This window comes from Carettochelys insculpta, chromosome 17, assembly GCF_033958435.1.
Source record: "Carettochelys insculpta isolate YL-2023 chromosome 17, ASM3395843v1, whole genome shotgun sequence".
Lineage (NCBI taxonomy): Eukaryota > Metazoa > Chordata > Testudines > Carettochelyidae > Carettochelys > Carettochelys insculpta.
Genome location: NC_134153.1, coordinates 18,362,712 through 18,385,618, shown reverse-complemented (window position 1 = coordinate 18,385,618; position 22,907 = coordinate 18,362,712). Strand labels below are relative to the sequence as shown.

The following is a 22,907-nucleotide window of genomic DNA, read 5'->3' as shown; positions in this document are numbered from 1 at the left end:
GCCCCTGCCTAAAGCAGGATCAACCCTAAATAAATCATCCCAGTCAGGACTTTTTCAAGCTGGGACTTACAAGCTTCTAGGGATGGAGATTCCACCACCTCTCTAGGTAAAGCATTCCAGTGCTTCATCACCCTCCTGGTGAAATAGTTTTTCCTAATATCCAACCTACATCTCTCCCTCTGTAACTTCAGACCATTGCTCTTTGTTCTGCTATCCATCACTACTGAGTCCCTCTCCATCCTCTTTAGTGCCCCCCGACTCTTAAAGAAGTTGAAAGCTACTATCAAATCACTTCTCACCTCTTCTCTTCTGCAAATTAAATAAACCCAAGTCCCTCACTGCCTCTCCTCATAGGTTATGTGGTCTAGCCCCCTAAGCATTTTTGTTGCCCTCTGCTAAACCTGCTCAAATTCATCCAAATCCTTTCTACATTGGAGGGGCCCAGAACTGAACACAATGCTCCAGATGAGGCCTCACCAGTGCCCGATAGAGGGGAATAACAACTTCTCTAGATCTGCTGGAAACGCTTCTTCTGATGTACCCCAAAATGCCATGAGTCTTCTTGGCTACAAGGGCACACTGTTGACTCATATCCAGCCTCTCATCCACTGTAATCCCCAGGTCCTTTTCTGCTGCACTGCTCCTTAGCCAGTCGGCACCCAGTCTGTAACAATGCTTGAGATTCTTCCGTTCCAAGTGCAGGACTCTGCACTTGTCCTTGTTGAACCTCATCAGATTTCTTTTGGCCCAATCCTCCAATTTATCTAGGTCAGTCTGGACCCTATCCCTACACTCCAATGTATCGACTTCTCCCCCTAGTTTACTGTCATCTGCAAATTTGCTGAGGGTGCAATCCCCTCCCTAATCCAGGTCATTAATGGAGATGTTGGACAATAATGGCCCTAGAACCGATCCTTGGGGCACTCCACTTGAAACTGACTGCCAATTAGACATGGACCGATCACTACTCATTGAGCCCAACCATCTAGCCAGCTTTCTATCCATCTTACATTCCATGTATCCAATCCCTACATCCTTAACTTATGGGCAAGAGTGTTGTGGGAAACTATAAAAGACTTTGCTCAAGTCAAAGTATATAACATCCATTGACTTCCCCATGTCCACAGAGCCAGTTACCTCATCATAGAAGCTCGTCAGATTGGTCAGGCATGACTTGCCCTTGATGAATCCATGTTGACCACTCTGGATCACTCTCTTCTCTTCCAAGTGCGTCAAAATGGATTCCTTGGTGATCCCATCCATGATTTTCCAAGGGACTGAGGTAAGGCTGACTGGTCTATAGTTCCCTGGATTGTCCCGTTTTCCTTCAAGCCACGTGAACTACAAATTTTGACTTAAATGGATATACGCTTACAATCATACATGAAAGATGAATCAGTCAAAGACTGCATCACTATTTATGATACATTACTGACTTCTACTATTGCTGGGGAATGGCACTAGTACCACGGAACCTGTCTAAAACCAACTGAAGAGAATATGAAACTCAGAAGAGGTGCTCATCCTATTTAAAATGAACAAAATATCCAGTCTACTGTCTTTAAAAATACCTATACTGCAGGAGCTGGTGAGCATAGACATACCTGCAGCCTCTTATGTACAGTGTCCTTTGGAAGGTGAAGAGAAAATGAGAAAACCTACACCAACCCATTGTCCAATCAAGAGTCTTTGTTTTTAAACAGTCAATTCTACTTTATTAATCAACGCATGTGAAAACTCACTCTGAAACATTAAAAGGATGTCTGCCCTGCACTAAAAGTATAGGTGACTCAGGGTTGTTGTACTTGCGTTGTGGGGCTACAAAACTGCACTGCAGACATCTGGGCCTCCAGTCTCAGCCAAACCATCTACATTGCCATTTTATATCCCTGCAAGCCAGGATCAGCTGAACCTGTGTCAGTCACAGGAGTTTTATTAAGAAGTCAATAAGACCAAAAATTGGGGGAGGAGTATAATACATTTTAAAACACATTGATCATATTAATACTTTCAGCTTAGGCTTGCATGGGTCACTTACTCATTGCACATCTTTTTCTACATCTGTTTACTATGTAGATATACACAGGTTTCTACTCAAGATGATTTCAAAGCTTAGTACCATTTCAAAATGGTGATTTGAAACTACTTTCTTCAGTTACAATACTGTGAAAAGTTTCCACACAGAAAAAGAGTGGATAGGTTAACCCAGGGATGTGTCACTTGGGGGGCATGACATTTCATAATGGGGTGGGGAGTGCAGCACAATCAGCTGCTGGGTCTCAGGCTCATCCATCTCATTAAAATGTTGAATATGTTACTGTTTTATGTATGTGTATTCACATTTACATACCAATTAATATAGTTTTTACCTCAACATACTTCATACATACTACATGCTTTTTTGTTTTGTTTTTTTTCCATAAGAACATAACAAATTTCTCTTGTTTGGATTACATCAGACCAGTTGGGGGGGCCCCTGACAACTGCAGGGATGAAAAATGGGGCCCAATGTAAAAAGTTTGCTCGCTCCTGGGTTAAGCTATTAGTAAAGCAATAATGACTTTTTTCCTTGGCATACCTTACCCCATGCTAAGCAACTTTCACCTATCTACAACTGGTTGTAAATGTCTGCACATATACCTTGAACAAACCCTTCTCACTAACATCAAACTCAGCAAGAGAATCCTGAAAATATGTAAGAAATTTAAAACCACAACATATTATATAGATTGATCTGCTAAAAGTATTTCATTTGCTCTTATTTGAAAAAGTCTTGCTATGGGGATACTGATTTTTCTTCAAGGAAAAATCACTTTAATGGAAATCCAGGACAAAAGGCAAATCCTTGTTAGTTTTTGCCATCTGGCTGAAAAACTGGTTTGAACCCCTCCAATCAAAATGATTAATATTAACTGTGCTGTTTGTACATGGGATTTATTCCATTTCTGAAAAACAAAAGAACAGCTGCATTTTTCCAGATGCGTGTTCCATGTGTCAGAAAGGTCTGTGTTTTAAGTCATCAGCATCGTCCCCACTACCAACCCATCCTTCCAGTAAAAGATACCGGATGCCTCACAAAAAGGTCTGAAAGATTCTCGGTAGAAAAGATTCTTCCAGTATACTTGAACTTTAACTTAATTACTAAGAAGCAAAGATGAAAAATCATAAATGTGGAGGTGCCTTTACCTCCTATAGTTTATGAAATCAATGAGGCAATGCAAGCCTACTTCTATGCTACTGTTCCTAATAGTAAACAACAGAGGAAGGTGGGAGCTCTCAACTTACTGGTTAAGTTGATCATAAATAGAAAATGTTTTAAATTTTCCCAAAAGCACTCTGTAGATCTGGAACAACAGCATCACAACAAACTTGCCATAGCAAATCCCCAAGGCTTCTTTCTACAGGGGTCAATGTAATGAAGCACAATTTAACAAACAGTATTACGGCACTAGTAATAAAGCAAATGTTTACATTAAGCACAATACAGCAATTTATTTAGATGCTTAAATGAAGAATACAAAGGGAAATAAAGATCACAAAATTATACATACTACAACAGTGTGTCATATATTAGATGGTATAAATGAATACAACACCTTGTTGGTGTTAACTAAAGATAAAACTAAATATCCAAAATGCAGCATTTTTATTTCTGTATGCTGCTTCAACACAATACACTTTTATACATATCTAAAAGGTGTCAAAATTAGTAGCTGCAAACTTGTTTCTTGCATTTGATTTTTTTTCTTTTTAGCTTAAAAGATTTCAGAAAATGGCTCTGAAATACATTTGTCATCAGTTGTAATGTCAAGGATATTCAGAACAAGAAAATTCTATAATACAATAGAGTCCAGATATAATCTTTATGTTGCTGGCCTCTGTTTTGAGATTGTACAAGGTTATGTGCAAAAACTAAGTCTGTCAAAATTCATACTATAGCAGTTTCAAGCCTTTGCTAGATAAACTAGATACAGCATTTATTACACAGCAGGGCAACACTAAAAAAGAGAAACAAATCTATGATGGGTACACAAGAACAATTTCATAAGCTTCACTTGAATAGGTCTAAAAGACTGTACAAATATACATTTCAACTATTCAGAATGATACATGAAAAAAATCAATTTCCCCATAGTCTACTATACACATTGAACTGGTAGCACATGTTGGCCCTATACTACCATGTGAAAAAGGGTAATGTTTAAAAAGACATACAACTGAACATATCCAAGAGTGAAATAAATGTTGAAAATGCAGATAAAGTAAACCTCTGCTTTTCTCTGTGTGCATTCTGGAGCCGCCAGCTTATCTGTTTTCACATTAAGTTACTGTGCTCATCGCAGCAGGTATTCTCAAGCAAAATTAGCCAACAGCATACTTAGAAATAACCACTGGAATAAGAGTGGCCATATTGACCACTAGCCAGGTGACCTAGCACTCAAAGGCAGTACCAGTTAGAATTAAGCTTAGCAGTCATATTGAAATGAAAGTATTTAGACAGTTATAGATTGGAGCACATTTACTGATGCTTCTGAAATGAGCAGCTTATGCTTGCTGGCTACTCAACTCTACACCAGTTAAGCTGCTATGCATTGGTTCTGCTACACCATCAGTCACACTGTCAAACTGGTCTCCATCTTCGCTGTCAATTGTGCTATTCTGCCATTCCATCTGCTGATTTGACAAGCTCTCCTCAATTCCTGATGCATTTTTCCATTGTGACTGGTCCTTAGACCAAAATTCTTCTACTTTTCCATAGGAACTATTCTTCCATTTTGATTGCTCTTCATCACTTTCAGATGCAACCCCTTTTATTTCTACAGCTGGTTTACTATTAGCAGCATCTTCACTCTGGGATGATTCATCTGTCCAAGCTTCTGGTTTCACTTCCGATGTGTTATCTTCAAAGTCAGAAACTCGTTGAGAGCCAGATCCACTTTCAGAGTGAGAAGCTCCATCCTTCCATTCAGCAGCATCATCTTGATCACCTTCACTATCCGAGGCATCATCTACCAATTTAACTGGCTCCTTGGCAGAGTGAATCACATCATATTTTGAGCCTTCCTCCTGCTTTTGGTCTGATTTCTCCAGAGACTGTAAGGCATTTTCATCAGGAGTCTCCTTGGATATGCTGTCTTCTGGATTCTCTATTATGCTATCAATAGAGATTTTACGACCAACATCTGAAATTGATTGACCAAACAGACTATTGCTTTCATTAGATTCCTCTTCTATATTTTCGTAGCTGTCTGAAGAACTTTCATCATCTTTTTCTAGGTTTATTTTTTTGTCAGCAGTTTTACTAGCATTGACTCTGGAATTCTTTTCATCATGATTTTCAAACAGCCATTCTGCATCAAAATCCATTTCATGTTTAACTTTGTTTAATTCTTTCATGTTAAAACCAAGCAGCACACCAGGCTTGTACTTTTCACAATCTCTAACACATTTCTTTCTTTTATTGCTAAAATGTGAAGCAATATCTGATTTCCATAGCCATAAACTAGCAGCCAACTTTTCGATTTCTCTCCTAGTGGGATAAGGTTGCTTATTGAAATATTTTGTAAGAAATGTTTTTCTGGCTTCATAAGAATCGTCTTCATGACCTTTGGGGTCCAATGCTAAAATTACAGGTTCTTCAGGCTTCTCTTCAAAGGCAGATGGTGAGTCATCATCATCCATTTTTCTTTTCTTCATCAGAGAGAATTCCATGTGTTCATAAGTACGTTTCACAGGTGCTACAGCTGGAGACTGATTAAGCCGAGATGGAGCATTAGTTTTGTCTTGGCCATTTTGGGTCTTCCCAACCCCTCTGCAGTGAACAAGATGTAGCGTTATAGTTGAAGCAGTCATATTACTGGTATATACACCAAGACAATGAATGCATTTATATGTTAGCTTTTTCTCAACTGGATGAACTGTTTGAATAACTTGATGTCTCTCTCGTAAGTGATGTGCAAGTGCATCAGATATCGGTCCTTTCAGGATTGAGAAGCAGAGAGGGCAGAGTGTTTTACCCACATCTTTTTTGTAGGGGACTGCTGCTTGAGGAGAACTTTTCACAGGTATATCTGCCTTCTCCTGGGTTTTAGGCTGTGGTTTTGGAGGAACAGGAGGAGTATTCTGAGCATGATAAGCTACCGATTCAGCAGGAGCATCTCTCAGATTGTAGGTGGTTACAAGTAGATGTATGTTAGTGTGACTACCCTGCTGCAATGTCAAGTCAAAGGTTAAAGTAGAATCAGTTTTAGGTCCCATTTCTTCATCAACATGAACCATTCGCATATGAGCAGCCATCTTTTCAACATCATTGAAGGTTGAACGGCAGTATGGACAAGACAGTCCATGGATTAACATATGATTAAGCAACGTATCAGTGGGTAGATAGCGATTACAGTATAAACATTTGCTAGTGAAATTGTGTATTTTCATTATATAGTTAGCTACTGCAGGCACCTTTTCAGCCTTGTGCTCCTTTTCAAAGTGAACACTGTACACATTTTCAGGAAACAGCTCATTACAGATTGTACATATTTTCCACTTTTGTGTTGATGAAGTATTGACAGCAGAAGGGCCTGTAGCAGGCACAGGAGGCTTTGAGCCAGACTGACCTAATATTCTTGATGCTGCCTGAGACTGGGATAACGAGGTTTGTTTCAACTGGGATGATGAAAGAGAAGATGAATTGGCCGACTGAAGAGAATACCTTGCTGGAGCTTGTGATCTCTGATCCCCTCCAAGAGTGTAAGGCCTTCCATTTCCACTTGGTGAAAACTGTTTCATTGTTTGAGACTGTTGCGGAATAGAAACTGGGCTATTACCACTTAAGTTTAGCCTTCCACCTGGCTGTCCAACATAACTTGGTGGTACTGATTTAACTCCATAATTGTTCTGTTGTAGATGAACATTTGACATCATATTCACTCCTGCAGAATTTAATGTAGGCTTTGGTATAGTGAGTCGATTCATCATCTGCTGTGATGAAAGAGACCGGACATTTCCAGGGGAAAGGGGACCCATCCTTTGAGGAAGCCCCATAGGCTTTTTATCCTGGGGTTTTGGAGCTATTAGCATCAAAGGTTTAGATCTTGGAACCACTACATTAGTGTGCCCTATCATTGCTGTAACCTGATATCCTATACGTTCATGGTCTTCAATAACATGCTGTACTAAAGCTTCATATGATTTCGGCATAAAAAGGCATCGTTTGCAGTGAATACTACCCTCCTCTCGGGTACTGGAACTTAGGGGAACTGCACCATTGAGCGACTTTTCACCTGCCTTTGCTACGTAAGGTGCAGCAACATGCTGAAAATGTTCCCTGTAAATGTGCTTTCTAACTATTTCATATAGAGGATCTCGGTAAGTGCACTTCTTACAGTAATAAACAGCTTGTTCTACACTGTCAGCCTGCTTAGGTTTAAGGCTATCATGTTTGTTTTTATCTTTAAAAGTGCTGATGCCTCCACTCGGTGTATTGGCATTTGGAGCATGAAATATTTTAATGTGCGTTTCCAAAGTCTTTTTGTCCGCATTGAAAGTACAGTAGGGACAATTAAGAAGGATCCTATTTTCAAAGTCTTCACTATGAACATTCCGGAAGTGACTTTTATAGGCTGAAAAGAACTTCGACGAAAATGGACATGCACTGCAGCAAAAGGGTTTTGTCCGATAGTCCTTAAAACAAAGAACAAAACAAAAACTAGATATCAAAACCATATTTTAACAAGACATTTTGCTCTAAGCAACACGGACAATCTGAAATTTCAGTAAGTCTCAGAGACCATCACAGTGGGCCACAACAGCTTTAACTCTGCTGTTGATTTGCATTCACTTTTTTTGGCCTGCAAATCAGGTAATCAGAAGTTTAATTACCAGACTGCACATGTAAATGAAAACTGCCAATTTAGAGGTCACTTAGAAAGCACAGACCAATGTGTCATGATTAAGGTTAATTCATAAAAATATCCCTCTTTCTTAGTCAGAAATGGAAACAATGCTCTCTGTCAGGTTGCATGCAGCAGAGTTTACCAACAGGTTTTTTCCAGAAGACGTGGATGTGGCTGTTATAACTGCAATGTATTAGTAGTTGGCAGCCTCACAGAATGAGGCTTTCAGGCCAAAAAAGTCACTTCAAATTGAACTTTTTCACAAAGTATCTTTCAATGTGCTTTAATTCAGTCATTAGCAACACTTAATTTTAACAATGCCTCTAAAATCTTTCTAAATTGGTGTAATAATTTTGAAATAAATAGTTTAATTGCCTCTTCCAGTGTTAATGCCACACAAGACTAGTGCCTCTTTTTACGTTATAGTATCTTATTTCTGAGATTAGAGCAGAATTGAGCAATTCAGCGCCAGTCTTGTTTCCACACAGATTAAAGCAACATTAATTAGGGCAAAATTAAAACAACAATGTGGGGAGAGGATATGTGGAGTTATATGGTGACTTTTTGTCATGAAGCAAAAGCCATACACTTCATAAACATAAATAAGGCCAAAGGGCATTATTTAATTGTAATGTTTAGATATCTAATCATCTTATCAACGCTAGTTGGAAAGTAAAGCTTCAAGCAACTAACTTTTTCTGCTGACCATACAAAGTTGTAAATTTTTCAAAATTCACTATGGATGAGGAAAAAAAAGGCGTTTGAAAAATTCTGCTTTTTTACGTAATACCTAGTTCTTTCATAGTGCTTCTCGTAGCCTCCTGACTCTCCCTAAATTGTAGCAAATTTCAAGGGGTTGCTGATTCAGCATCAGCTGTTACATTTCAATCTAAAATTAAACTATATGCTATTCACATCCATCTTTCAAGCCTAGTATTTCAAAATAACAACACTCAATATAAAACATGAAAAACTGCGATAACTATAAACAAACATCCATGGCTTTGCAAGTTGATCACCTGAAGTTAATGAATTAACTGTACCCCTCTGTACAGGTGAACATGCAATCTGTGTGTATTTTGGGCCACCTCCTGAAGACTCAATACTGGCCATAGCAGGAAAGAGGCCCCAGAATTAAGAGGAGTTTGCTTTGCTATGACAGATCCTACTGCTGAGTATATGATAGAAACAAGGAGGACATACTAATGCAATGTCAGGGGCATAGTGATAAAGGAACTTTGGTTATACAAAATAACAGACCAGTGAGTCACCAAATATAAGCATCCCATTTCCATGGGTGAGCAGTACCCGAGACCTATGCCACCTGAATTCCTAAGTGGAATTTTCACCTTGTCATTTTTCCTCCACTTATACTCAAAGTGAAGGGGTTTGTTTACTTGGAGAAAGACAGAAGTTAACATGAGTTGCATCCTCTTCCATTTCTCCTAGCTTTGTTCAAACCTACTTAACTTAAAGTCAATTCAAAAACATCTAGAAAATAAATGAGGTTTACAACAACACTGTCACTCCTTTCTGCTGTATCTAACTGCATGCGCCTACATTGAACAGCCTGACACAGATGGGTTATCACTGAGGCTTCAGAAGTGTAGCAGACAACTGAAACTATGACAGTGGAGAGAGAGCAGCAATGAGCTGATTTGGCTTAATATTTTTCTGAATTCATTGTGAAAAGAGATGGAAAAAGTGAAGCAAATATTTCAGAAATAGTAAGTACAAATAGTAACTAGAGGGATGGTGAGTTTATGCCAAACTGGAAAACAAGGATGGCAACTTTTTCCCCCCAAACTGAAGTTTGGCATGTAAGGTGCAAAAAGTGGAACATATGTTTAAAGTTTCTCAATGGTGCAATTTCTCATTCAAATAATTACTTGGTCCTCAGCATCTATTTAACCCACTGCAACCTAGGAATATTCCTTGTACAACAAAAGCACCTGTCTAACAATCTTTTAAGAACATTACAAAAACCATCACTAAAGCTGGTAAAATACAACAAAAGAAATGTGATTATGCAAAATACCATTTGAAAATTATTGCCTTCTAGAACTGAGATGAGATTATGTGCAACCATTACTAACCTGATTTTTTGTAAGTGATGGATCCCACAATCCTACATCTTCCCACGTAGTGTTTTTCAAATAAAAGTCATTAGGTTCAAACTGCTTAAAATCCTGGAAAGGAGTGGAAGGGAAGACAAACATCAAAACCAAAAACTAGCTGCTGACTATTAATTAATCATAAAGACACCCACACAGCTCTCTGTCCACCACAAACACAAGATCATTAACTCAAGGGAAACTTTCTCCTCATGAAAACTGTAAAAATGCACCTTGCAGATTTATTTCAGCTAAAGTTTCCCTCAACAAAAATGGCTGGTACTAAAGGAATTAATGATTCTAAATAAATAATTCTGAAAAGTACACACTCAAAGTAACCAACTCAGGGCCAAGATTTTTAAAAGTGATCAGCATCTGACAATTCCCACTGAGATGAACATTGTACATTCTATATATGTAATATAAATGTATATTTAAATATGGGTGCCATATTCCAGGGTTTTTGTTTTTTAATTTTGGTACAGGGATTTAGATGACATTTTAAAAAGCAACTTAAGTTCCATGTTTGAAAGTTCCTAAGATATTCAGTCAGGCTTGGGGCATCAAAGTCAATAGGATTCAGGCCCCTCAAATCTTAAACCACTTTGACATTTGGATTCAAACACCTTTGAAAATTTTACCATGAAGTCCATGATTCTAACCATGCTTATTAAAAGCAGTTGATTCCAAACAAAAAAAGATAAAGACTCATTTTCTTTGCAAACAAGCTGGAACAATGACATGAAGAGGAGGATCTAGTTTAGAATTACAGGTTGAAACTTTCAGCCGGACCACAGATATTGTGGGACCAGAGAGCGCCTGTACGGGACAGCCCCAGCTGCCCAGACCTTGACCTGCAGCACCACTTTAGGAAGCCCAGTGGGGGAAAGAAGCCCCACCGGCAACCTCATCGTAGAGAGCTGGGCTGGGGTCAAAGAGCCCTGCTGTGGGGAACCCAGCCAGGGTTAGGGAGTCCAGGCAGGGATCTCTGCTGGTGGGGAGCTAGGTGAGGCTGGGCAACCCAGTGGGGAGCCAAGCCAGTGGTCTCTGCTGGAATCCTCGTGTTGGTGGAGAGCCCTGCCAACACCCCAGCAGGGCTTGGGGACTCCAGTGGGGAACTCAGCCAGGGACAGGGATCCCTGCTATCAACCATGCAATGGCAGGAAGTCAGCTGGAGAACCCTACCAGTAGCCCTGCGGGGCGACTGTCAGGGGCTGGGAAGTGCAGAGGGAAGCTGGGATGGGAACAGGAGACCCCCTGGCCATCCAAGCCAATGCCCCACCAAGCAGCCTGGGGGCAGGGAGCTGGGTGACCAGGAGGGGGCATTCAGCCTCCCAGGCAAGTCCAGAAGCCTGATCTCTCAGGGTGTAGCAAATTCCCTCATTCAGAACCACTCAGATCCCGAGGGTGCTGGACCATGCAAGTACAACCTGTAGGACAAAGTTCAAAACGCTATAATCAATGAGGTGCTGAAGAACCTCAGAGCGGGGGAATGGAAAGGACATTCACTTCAGGAAAAAAAGATTTTTGATAAGCAGTATCTTAAAGTTTGTCAGTAACACTAAAAGCAGAATACGTCTTATGCTTTTAGTTAGTCAGCCTTGCTCCTAAAAGTCAGCTAGGGGAACAGCTATTTGTCAGCACTTTTGCTGACAAAACACCTGTACCCCCCAGGAGCAGGGTTTCCATTGTGCAGGTAAGCCATTCACACTTCTTTTGGGGGGGATAGGGGAGGTTGTCTCAATCACCTGTGAATGATAAAAGAGTTTTCTGCATTGAAAAACACCTGTAAAAAAATCTCATCTCTTGGCATGTAGGATAGCAGGATCTTAGGCCTTGTCTACACTAGGATTTAAAGGAGTAATTTTACAACAGATAGCATCTGCTAACATATTCTGAAAGTCCACCATCGACAAAGCCCACTGCTTTCAATATGTACCTAATCAGTCAACTTAAAGCCAAAGTACTGCACCTTGGTTTTAAAGTTTGTTCATAAACATTTAAGTTAATACTAAACCATTAAATCCCATTTTAGGTGTGGCTTCAGAGCATATTGCTTGCCTCAGCAGCAACTTGTAGTAACCATTTAAGAAAAACTCCTTTCCATGGTATGCAGTCTAACAGTTGAATCCCAACCACCTCACTCTCACCTGTTAGTAAAGTGAAATGGTAAAACTGAAGGTCTTTAAAAGTCTAGCAGGGCATGAGGACTGTCTTCCCCCCAAATAGGATGGGATGTTAGCTAAAGTGATGTTTTTATTAAATCCCAATAAGAAATATCACTTTAGCAGAAGACTGATTCAAAGTGCCTCAATTCTAACCAGAAAGCCAAGTTAGATACTTACTTCTATATGTTCTTTACAGTATTCCAAACCAATGTCACTAAGTATTTTTTTCACAGTTTTCCGGGCTTTTCTTAAACTGCCAAGGTTGTTGACAGGAAGTTGGAACATAGTTTCTATTGAAAAAGAGAGTAATAAGGGGAAAAGAAGTTTAAGTCAAAATATGTTTTGTCTTATGAAGAGCTGCACTTTAATTTAGTAATACAGTCTCACTTCACCCACATCATGGAACATAAAGAAGTGTCACCATTTCTTAAGAAAAGCTAATACATTTTTGTCTGGTTTGTTCTTAAAATTAGGGGGGCTGTGAAAACTAGATGCTGTCCAACTTTAAAGTGAACACTTAAACAAGTTCATGCAATGACTACTGAACATAAAAAGTCTACTGAACCAACATGGAGACAACTTTAACCAATGTATTTCCATTTAGATCAAAATTTACATACTGAGTCAAAGCTGTTACAAATTCAGCCTATTCTTTTGTGCATATGGATTCTAGCTCACCTGGAAGCTGATAAATCAGGGCTCCAAGTAATTTTGGTTTTGAAGGACTTCTTTCAGATCAAGAGTTTTCTTAGCCATATATCCAGATGCAAGAAAGTGAACTGGTCACAGGTTCACTGACATTTCGTTTAAGATTTTGGGTTGCACACAATATGCTTTTAGGGCAACTTAAAATTTAAAAAATAACCTTATCACATCATTGTCACGCTGTGATAGGTGGTCGTGGGAAGAACCTCTGTTCTCACAGAAACGTGCTGGGTGCAGTATACTGAAATATGACTTTGAAAATTTCAAGAACACACTGGGGATGAACATTACTCATTTTCCTTTATTTATGAATTTGATTTGAGTGCAATGGTTGACAAGCAACTAACAAAGTCAGAAAAGACTGTAGTCAACACACCTGTTTACCTATTATTAAAATGTACACTGAACAATTTATTTAGCCAGATCCCAGGTTCTAGATTATTCTTTCAACAACTGATGAGGTCACCAAACACCTAGAATAACATACTTTGAAACAACAAAACAGAGTCCTACATTGAGGCGGTCACAGGTAAATGAGAGAGCTTATTTACAAATAAATTCTAATAAACTAGAAACTATTTGTAAATTAATTGTTACGCTGCTGTCTGTTAGGGATGGGGAAAGTTTATGAACTAATTTTCAGTTCAACTGTAAAGGAAAGGCTAAATTTTGTATCTTTGAAGCTACAGGGATTCCTGAATTCCCTAACAACCACAATTAAGATCTCATCACATGCATGAAGGCAAAAGTTAGATCTGCAGCCCCACCAGGATTGAGAATACTGGAATTCTCAGTTTATGTGCTGTTGCTACCACTTTAACAGCAACATATTGCACAACCATTAAACTGTATCTTGAAGTACAACGATGAAAAATGTCTCCAGACAACACAGATATCTTTCCTGGGCATGAGCTATGAAAGGAAGCAACTCCTGCCTCTGCTTTTTTTTTTTTTTAAATTAAAAAGCAGGGGATTTTTTTTTTAAAGTATCGAGGAATTATCAGCAATGAAAAGCATTCTTCTCCAGAGCTGTAACTATAATTTTTGTTGTACCTGGAATACTTTAGAGAGCTAGCCCATAGCATTATCGGTAGGTAATATCAAAAGATGCTACATGATTAAAAAGCAGAAAACAATTCAATAAAATCTTAATTTGTCTGAACTATACAAACTTCTGCTCTTGTAAACTAATAATCCCACCACAGGGCCAAAATCTATTGCAGGTCAACTAAAATAAAGCTAGTGTCTTTTTTTCCCCACTGTGTCATTTGGCTTCTGACACAAGTGTAGACAGTTTTAACTCTTGCTAATATTTACTTAGGTATAATTTCTGGAATTTGAGATTAAGACACCTACATACACTATTTTGGTATGTGAAAATACATGAAAAAAATTGCTCTTAATTCTATCATAAAATCAGTACTAAAGCCTAGTAAGTTATAACAAGACTGACATTGACATTTTGCTAAAGTACAAATGGATGTGGACTGTGATTACAGAAGTAGTTAGATATCTGACAAGCTACATCCCCAACCATCACCACACATGCCATCTGAAGTTGGTTTCTTTTGATTGTATCAGGGGTCAGCAATCCTTCTGAGGGGAGTGCTGAAGCTTGTCCTTTTAACCTTTATGTGCAGTCCACGTGCTGGTGACACTTTTTAAAGTGACTAGTAGTCCTACTTACAACAGCTTCACTGATAAATTAAGATGCAGAGCTTTACCGTTTAAGGTGATGGTTGGCAGCATTAGCTGGTCTTTTGTTAATTTACAGGTGGCATGGCTTTGCGGAAGGTCCCAGCTGCATGGGGGAGATGGGGCTGAGCACCTGTCTCGTGTCAAAGAAAATTGGCTCATGTGCTGCTCTTGGCACCTGGACTGGGGGCTTTTAGGAAAAAAAATCCTGGTGTTGTATACTGGGGCGCCAACTGTTAGATCGAAGTCCAGACAGCCTCTAGTATATCTTGCCTACACTAGGGCCCACCCCGTTAACAAAACTGCTGGAGTGGAATTTGGCATTAGCAATGGTAAAAATAGGACAGGGCTTCTGAACATAACAGTGCTACAGGTTGAACCTCTAGTCCAGCATCCTCAGGACTGGACCAGTGCCAAAAAGAGAGAATTTGCTGGACCACAAGAGGTTAATATTGTTTAGCAGCATTACCAACACTTCCACTCCTAAATGGGCTCTTAGAAGATATTTAGAGTAAATTACAGCTAAACAGCAGCACAGAACACTGAGAGCCAGGACTGGTAGCCATAAACAAACTTTATGAGACAACAGGCAACTTGACCCATGGTAAATATTCATTTCGCTCTAACTAAAATCACTCTGGAATACGGATGCTGCCGGAGAAGAGCGTGCTGGACTAGAGAGGTTCAACCTATAGAGCAGACCTCTGAAATCAGTTTCACAAGCTGCAAATATTACTGACAGTAAGTGCTGCTAGCCAATAACTGCCTCATTCTAATGAATTAAAAATGGCTTCCAAAAAAAGCCTGTCAATTGTCATGTCAAGGAAGAATCCTATAACTACAATTTACAAATTAGGAGGGAGACCAGGCCCAATTCCCAAAAACCACTATGGTAAAATTTTCAAAAGTGTCTAACCCATAGGAAGTGGAAACATTTTCATTCAAAAATGAACATAAATAACCCACCAGATTCAAATGTAGAAAAACAAGGACATTTGAAGTAAAAATGTTTGCCCGTCTAGAAATACTTCTACTCTTTTTAAAATGTTTCAGGGATGGCAGAGTTAATTCAGCTGTAAACAATATTAGCAAGAATGGAATGACAAGAACACAATGCAAACTTAACACTGATGGTCTATATTCAAACCACAAAAAGGAAATCCTAAGATATTTCAATAGAGGTTTGTATTTCCTCTAAGAAAAACGTTTAAACCCTAGTAATAGCATAACCACAAGCATGACTTAAATGATGTAGATACTACATAAATTCAAATTTATCTACTGAATACTATACAATTTAAGATTATTACTATATCTTTAGATTATTTAAATTTGAATTAAACTAAAGTACTAAAACAAATTCACTGAATTCCGTATGACCACAGTTACCTTTCAGAAGCTACAGTCATTAAAAAACACAAACAGCCCTTTAAGATCTCAAAACACTGCGACTACGTCTACATTACAGAGATCTTTCAAAAGAAGCCCTTCCGGAAGATATCTTCCAAAAGAACTTCTTTCGAAAGAGTGCATCCCCACACAAAAAAAAAGCAGCTCAAAAGAGTGATCTGCTCTTTCAAAAGAATGAGCCAGGGATTGAAAAAAAAAAAAAAAAAAAAAAATCAGGTCTCCTGAGGACTTCTCTTCCAAAAAACAGGCCTGTAGAACATCTACAGACCTTTTCTTGCAAAAGAAGCTTTTGAAAGGTGGTGCTGTTCCTGAAACGGGAAAAGAAGAGCGATTTCAAAAGGAGAGCTGCATTCTTTTGATTTATTTTCAAAAGAACACTTTGTGTGTATAGACGCTCTACGGGATCTTTCAAAAGAGCCCCCTTCTTTTGAAAAATCTTTCCAAAGAACTTGCTAATGTGGACACAGCCTTTACGAACACACACTTCAGGATACTAACACTATTTTATAACTGAGGAAAAGAGATCTAGACATTAAGTAATATACTGGTAGTTTTAACAAACTGGTTGCCAAGCTGGGAATGGAAGATGGGCCCTAACTAACTTTTAATAACTAGGCAATGTTAACTCCCATTAAAATCAAATCCTCTCTCATAATTACCTAGATCAAGGGTAAGCAAACTTATGTTGGACCTCACTTTTCATCTCTGCAATTAGACAGGTTGGGAGAGTCCTGCTAATGTAATCCAAACCGATGGAAATTTTGGCTATGTTCATAGGGGAAAAAAAAACAAAACAAAAAACTAAAACACATTTTGGCGTGTGTAAGAAAACAAGTATGTAGAATATAAAAATTAATTGGTAAATAAATGTGTACCACGTACCTAAAAACAGTAATTTCAATCTTTTTAATGCGATGGATGAGCCCAAGGCCCATAAGCTGATCAGTAGCCTTAGGAAATTTCATGTTCCCTCACAGGGGCTCACCCCCCAACTTTGCTCTCCCCAACCTAGATTATCCCAGTCCAATGCTTACAGAGCAAGATGCAGACCAAACAAACGAAACAAAATAACCTGCATTGCTATTGGCATATTTGTAAATGGCAGTCTCTGAAAAGCCACGGACTTAGTGGACCATGAGCTACTCTGTTTCTTATTCCATCCACAAGAGTGCTGAGACACTGTGGGGTGTAAAAGGAGGAGGCTGAGCACCCAGGAAAGAAAATTTTGAACAAATGACTATAGTGTACCTGTTGGGTTCATATGGTTTCAGATGACCATGCCTGTGAATCCATCATATTTCATCGGCAATGAATTTACTTGTAATGAAAAGATTTTCCATCCCCCAACAGAATGCATCTGTAAACTAAGAGGGAGTCTGACCTTTCAAAAATTGCTGAGATCATTTAAGTCATCCTTTATGAATTCTATTAACAAATTTGCATTTTTTAAAAATCATGATAAAGGTGAGTAAAGTAGTTTTGTGCCTCGGTAAATTTTCATTACTATTTTTGCAAGGCTGGTTCAAAAGTCTGAATTCAAACCCTTGATTTATTACTACTTATTCAAGTAAGCTCCAGGTTGACCCATGAGGCCCTTTCCTCTTTCAGGACCCTCCTTAAGACCCACTTCTACAAAGACACACACAAGAAATAAGTTAAACATAAGATTCAGCTATATTTTGTGTCATTATGCTGTACATTTGAGGAACATGAGAATGTGCCCGTGATTCTGTGAAACAAACTGACAAACAAATCGACAGGGCCAGACTAATACCTAGAGACCAGCTACTCCAAGATAGGCCCAAAAAAGCCAAGAACAGAACACCACTGTCATTACCTACAGCCCCCAACTCAAACCACTGCAACACATTATTAAAGACGTACAATCTATCTTATATCAGGATGCCACACTCCAGAAGGCCCTAGGTGACAGGCCTGTTCTCTCCTACAAACAACCTCCCAACCTTATGAGGATTTGCACCCACAACCACAGTCTATACCGCAGCAACACCAGTCCTGGAACTTTTCCTTGCAAAAAAGCCCAGACAGCTTTGCCCACATATCTATTCTGGAGATACCATCACTGGACCTAACCAGGTTATTCACAGAATCAAGGGCACATTCTCATGTTCCTCAACTAACATCATATATGCCATCAGGTGCCAATAATGCCCAAATGCTTTGTATATTGGACAGACTTCAGACTCTCTTAGACAAAGAGTTAATGGGCACAAAACAGACATAAAAGCACTCTTAATCCACAAAACAGTCAGCCAGCATTTTAATGGAGTGGGCCATTCTGTTAATGACTTGAAAGTCTGCGTCTTACTGAAGAGGAATTTTCACAACACTCTTGAAAGAGAGACTGCTGAACTCTCTTTTATATTCAAATTCGACACATTAACAAGGAATTGGGAATTTTCTGGGTCATTATAGGGGCTCGTTTGCATACTTGGCTTAATCTAATTCTTGACTCCCCTCCGCCCCCCTTCTGCCCCTCTACTCTCTGATTTGCTCACCTTGATATTTTTTTTTTCTGATTTGTCCACCTTGCTTACTATTTTTGGTTCTCTGTGCCTTAAATACTGAGTTTGGTCTGGTATGGCTACGGTCTGAAGAAGTGGGTCTGTCCCATGAAAGCTCACCTAATAAATTGTTAGTCTTCAAATTGCTACTTGACTGCTTTTTTGTTCTGATAGTATATAGACTAGCACAGCTTTCTCTCTGTTGCATAAAAGTAATGTAAGCAATGTATTATAATAGAAATGGAGGCCCTGTAGGTAATACTCTGAATGAAACATGGTACAGGTTGAACCTTTCTAGTCCAGCACTCTCTCACCAGGCAACATCCACAATCCTGCATGATTTTAGTTAGCTGGATGACCACTTATGGTGTGGCCAAGTTCCCCATGGTTCCATAAAGTTTGTTTACAGCCACCAGTCCTGGCTCTCACTGTTCTGTGCTGTTATTTAGCTGTAATTTTCCCCTACGTGTCTTCTAAGAGCCCAGTAAGCAATGGAAGTGTTGGTAATGCTGCTAGACAATATTGACCTCCCGTGATCCAGCAAATTCTCTCATTTGGCATCAGTCAGGTCCAGAGGGTGCCAGACCAGAGAGGTTCAACCTGCAATAGAATATATATTTGAGATTTCATGCAATATATTTAATATTAAGACTAGCATTACATGTAGTTACTGCCATAAATTGAAAAAAGTAAAAGCGTTAAGTAAAAATCCTAGGTGTTTAAGAGATGTAATATGACAATAACTATCCATAGATGTATATTTCTAAAATACATGTAGTATCTGTCTATCCATGAGTTCATTTGTTCAAGAACTCCTATTAAATGGTAAGAGCTAGGACCACCAATTGTGGTACCTGGCTTCTTCTTACTGTAACTTAAAGCAAGGTCAAGGTAAGTGAAATGTGATTGTTTCATACCAAATGGAAAGGGAGATGTGAGAGAGCAGGGACAGTTATACTCACCCATGATCGGGTTGGAAGTGGGAGGGCAGCAAGCAAGCTGGGCAGCAATATGCCCTCTGCCACCTCAGGGAGCAGCTGCCAGCCCTGCCACCCGGAGGGAACACCTGCATTTCTGTCACCCTGGGGAGCAAATACTGGCCCCATCATCACAGCCTGCCCCAGGGAGCAGTGCCCTGCCCTCAGAGACACCAGGCAGGCAGCCTGCAAGTCCTGGAAGAAGCCAGCATCTAAGGTCCAGGAGGCATCCGGCATGCCCCCTCCTTGAGCAAGTTATATTAAAAAATAATTATTTTCCAAGAGCTAGGCACATTTTATACTTGTAGTTTATACCAAAAAGGCCAAGAAATGCATCAACACTCTTAGAATAAGAACTGTAAAGGGGGAGAATCAGCAAAGTTCCACTCTTACTCTTTTCAAAGGAGAGAGAGATTCATGGCAAATTTTTCCCAAGTAGAAAAAATAAGCTTTTCCCAAAAAATTCAACTAGACCAGAGGTTTAAATTGGATGAGGGCAGAAAAGAGAGAGAGTGTACCATCAGGGTGGGATAAACATGGGTCCTTTTCCTTCCCATGCCCTACCAAAGAAGTCAGAAAGCATGACCCCTCAATAGTAAAACAAGAAAAAGCGAAGTACTATATAGTAGGACATTGGTAGGATTTGACAGACCAAAACAGGCTCTGAATTTCATACCCAGACTAGGGATGTAAAATCCAGTTCATCTGGTTAAACGGGATGTTTAACCACTTAACCTAATTAAAGGGGAAGTAATGGGGAGGCCCTCAGCTCCAGCCTCTGATGTGCCTGCACCCCCCATGGACAGGGGCTACTCCAGGAAGCTGGCACTGGGCAGCAGCTACTGAGAATGTCTGGGAGCAGATATCTAACTCAGTGAACTGACTGAACCAAAAAACCCACCTCCTTAAAAATGTAAAGCCACTTAGTTTCACTTAATTTGAAAAATATCCTGGTTCTGGTCTAAATGAAAGGCCACTAACACCTTGTCTACACTAGCTAGTTTTGTTGGCAAGACAGATTGTGTGACAAAAACAAGAGAGATGTACACGCTACAGCGCTCCTCCTGCTCATAAAACCCTCCTGATTTGCCAACAAAATTAAAACAACCTTGATGAGAGCAGAACTTTTTGCAGCCATGTTAGATCAGCAGAGCATCCGTGTAGACACTATGTGCATCATGTCGCAGTAACTGGCTTCCAAGACATATCCCACAATGCCTACCATGACATCTCTGCTGTTTTCAATGCTTCTGCCCTGCATCCAGATATGCAGGCATGCACCCCTCCCTTTTCACAGCCCCAAGAAGTTCTCAAACGGCTAAGCCTGGTGAATTCAGCACAGGTGCGGCCCAGTTGAGCCCTCTGACTGCCAGCAGCAAATGCACTCTTCCCTGGACTACTGGGGAGGGAGGGGATCCCCTTGGTCCATGAGGAGAAAAGGCTGTGGAAGAAATCAGAGGAAACCACAACATCAGAATATTAATCCAGAACCCTCAGTTCCCCAGCACTAGGACCAAAGCAGCTGGAAGGCAGGCTGCTGCTAGGAGCAGGATGTGAGAAAGAGACTTCTATTGTGCTGTTCAAAGACAGGGAGGGGGAGACGGGCTCATGCTGGAGTGTCCCCCTTCCCCTGCTAATGCACTGTTCTCCCTGAGCGGGGGGGGTGGGGGGGAGGAGGAGAGACGTGGGAGGGACGACACAACAGGTAGACACCATCTGTGTACCAGTTTCTGCCACAGGATTCCTTGCTTTCTGCTACTGTCTGAACTTAAAGACACAGTGTGTCATAACACTCATTCTTCTCCAACACAAAGTCTCTCTCATATACACATTTTCCCCTTCCCCTCAACACACACTCAGATACTCCTCCAACCAGCGTTCCCTACAGACTGAGCACTTGAGAAGCCACACAGGAGAGATTCAGGTGCCACCCAGCTGATTAGCAGAATTCCCACATGAGGCAGAATGTGTTTCTATTGCTGGTGCACACCATCCACAAATGCCTTGGTGCACATAACAAAATTTATTCCACTCAAATGAAAAAAATTAGGAGGAACATTACCCCCAACACACAATGCCCCCATCCACCCCAAACTGAAAAGCAGCTGGCAATCTAGTAGGATGCTCATAGAACAATGCAATTGAAAATACATCATGTGATGCTGTACTTGCCCAGTGAGATTTTGCAAACCGTAGGGTGGCCACCTGCACAGTGCAATAGTTACCCACAGTGCACAACTCTCTGTCAAGGGAAGCGCTGCTATTGGGGATGAGCTCCACTCACACAAAGAACATAGTCTGGACACACACGAGATTTAATTACAGCAGTGGCCATAGGTCATTATAACATGCAGGTACTGAATCACCAACATTAGTGGAGATCCATGAGGAACCTCACATTATTAAGGCCCATGAGTGATAAGAAAACTTATTTAAGCACTTTTTATTACTACATCACTAGATTTCTCCATGCTCTTCCTGCAAAATCTAGAGATAGAGACGGCATAAATGTTAAGAGTTCACAATAAACCTCATCAAACAGCTGTTCAAGCATGAAATTATTCTGGGATCCAAGTAATCCTTGTCTAATTTAAGACTGCTGGAGAGGAAAGGTGTTTGAGATGGTGGGTGGCTACTGTCCTCTACTACCCTGGAAAGAGCCTACATCTGAATGGTTGCTTTACTGGAAAGCTCTACTAGAGGTTGCACTGGGTGGTAATGGTAAACCCAGGCGGGTACTCTTACCTGTCAACAGACGCCGGCACTGTCTCTTGACATTCTGAGCTGCTATCCCAGTAAGAACAGAAAATACCCATACTGAAGGCTCACATTGTGCCACAGCAGCTGCTGCACTTGGGCAACAGCCTCTATCTTCTCGCTTATCATTTTAGAAGTTAGATGAACGGGAGGAAAAAGAACATTAAAAAGTGCACTTAAGAGCCAAAAATGAGAGAGACTGCAGAGGCAACTGAAGAAACAGATAAGGAATGCTGACTGGACACAGAAGTAGCCCAGACCTTTACACATTCATTGACTGCCAGGCTCTACTGGATGAAAAGGAAAATCTATTTTATCAATTAAACAAAATCAAACAAACATAAGGAATTTCACAACAGTATAAAACTGATTTGCAAAATTAAGTTACATTACTCCTTCCATTTTTAAGATTGGGAAATTAAATACAGGGAGGGGAAGTAACTCACCCTTCAAAAAATAGCTGCGAACAGAACTCCAGTTCCTATTCGATGGACCACAATGCTTCTCCATTTTACCCTGCTTTAATTGAACAGTAAGTGCAGAATATATTTTGCTAGTCTCCTCATACTGATGCTACTTAGACATGCACAATAATTAACAATGTGGTAAGTAAATATTTAATTTGGTGATCCCCAGTGTATTGAAATCTCATGTAACCCTTATGACA

General features: G+C 40.0%; 2 protein-coding genes across 15 annotated transcripts in view; one reads left to right on the top strand and one right to left on the bottom strand.

Annotated features, from left to right (window-relative positions):
• BCAS4 (breast carcinoma amplified sequence 4) overlaps positions 1–22,907 on the top strand; it is a 130,751-nt gene that overhangs the window by 90,203 nt on the left and 17,641 nt on the right. The window lies entirely within an intron of this gene.
• The window catches only part of ADNP (activity dependent neuroprotector homeobox), a 46,612-nt gene continuing 27,182 nt past the window's right edge, over positions 3,478–22,907 (bottom strand). For 7 of the 11 annotated variants that reach the window (XM_075012246.1, XM_075012249.1, XM_075012242.1 and 4 more), the window contains 3 exons: positions 12,349–12,461; positions 9,986–10,078; positions 3,478–7,677 (listed from right to left, as the gene is read on the bottom strand). In XM_075012246.1, coding sequence (XP_074868347.1) covers positions 4,546–7,677; positions 9,986–10,078; positions 12,349–12,461 — 3,338 coding nt within the window. In that variant the 3' untranslated portion in view covers positions 3,478–4,545. Of the gene's footprint in view, positions 7,678–9,985; positions 10,079–12,348; positions 12,462–18,820; positions 19,081–20,705; positions 20,925–22,907 lie in introns of those variants that run through there. The other 4 variants (XM_075012251.1, XM_075012252.1, XM_075012253.1 and 1 more) reach the window with 2 other exon arrangements.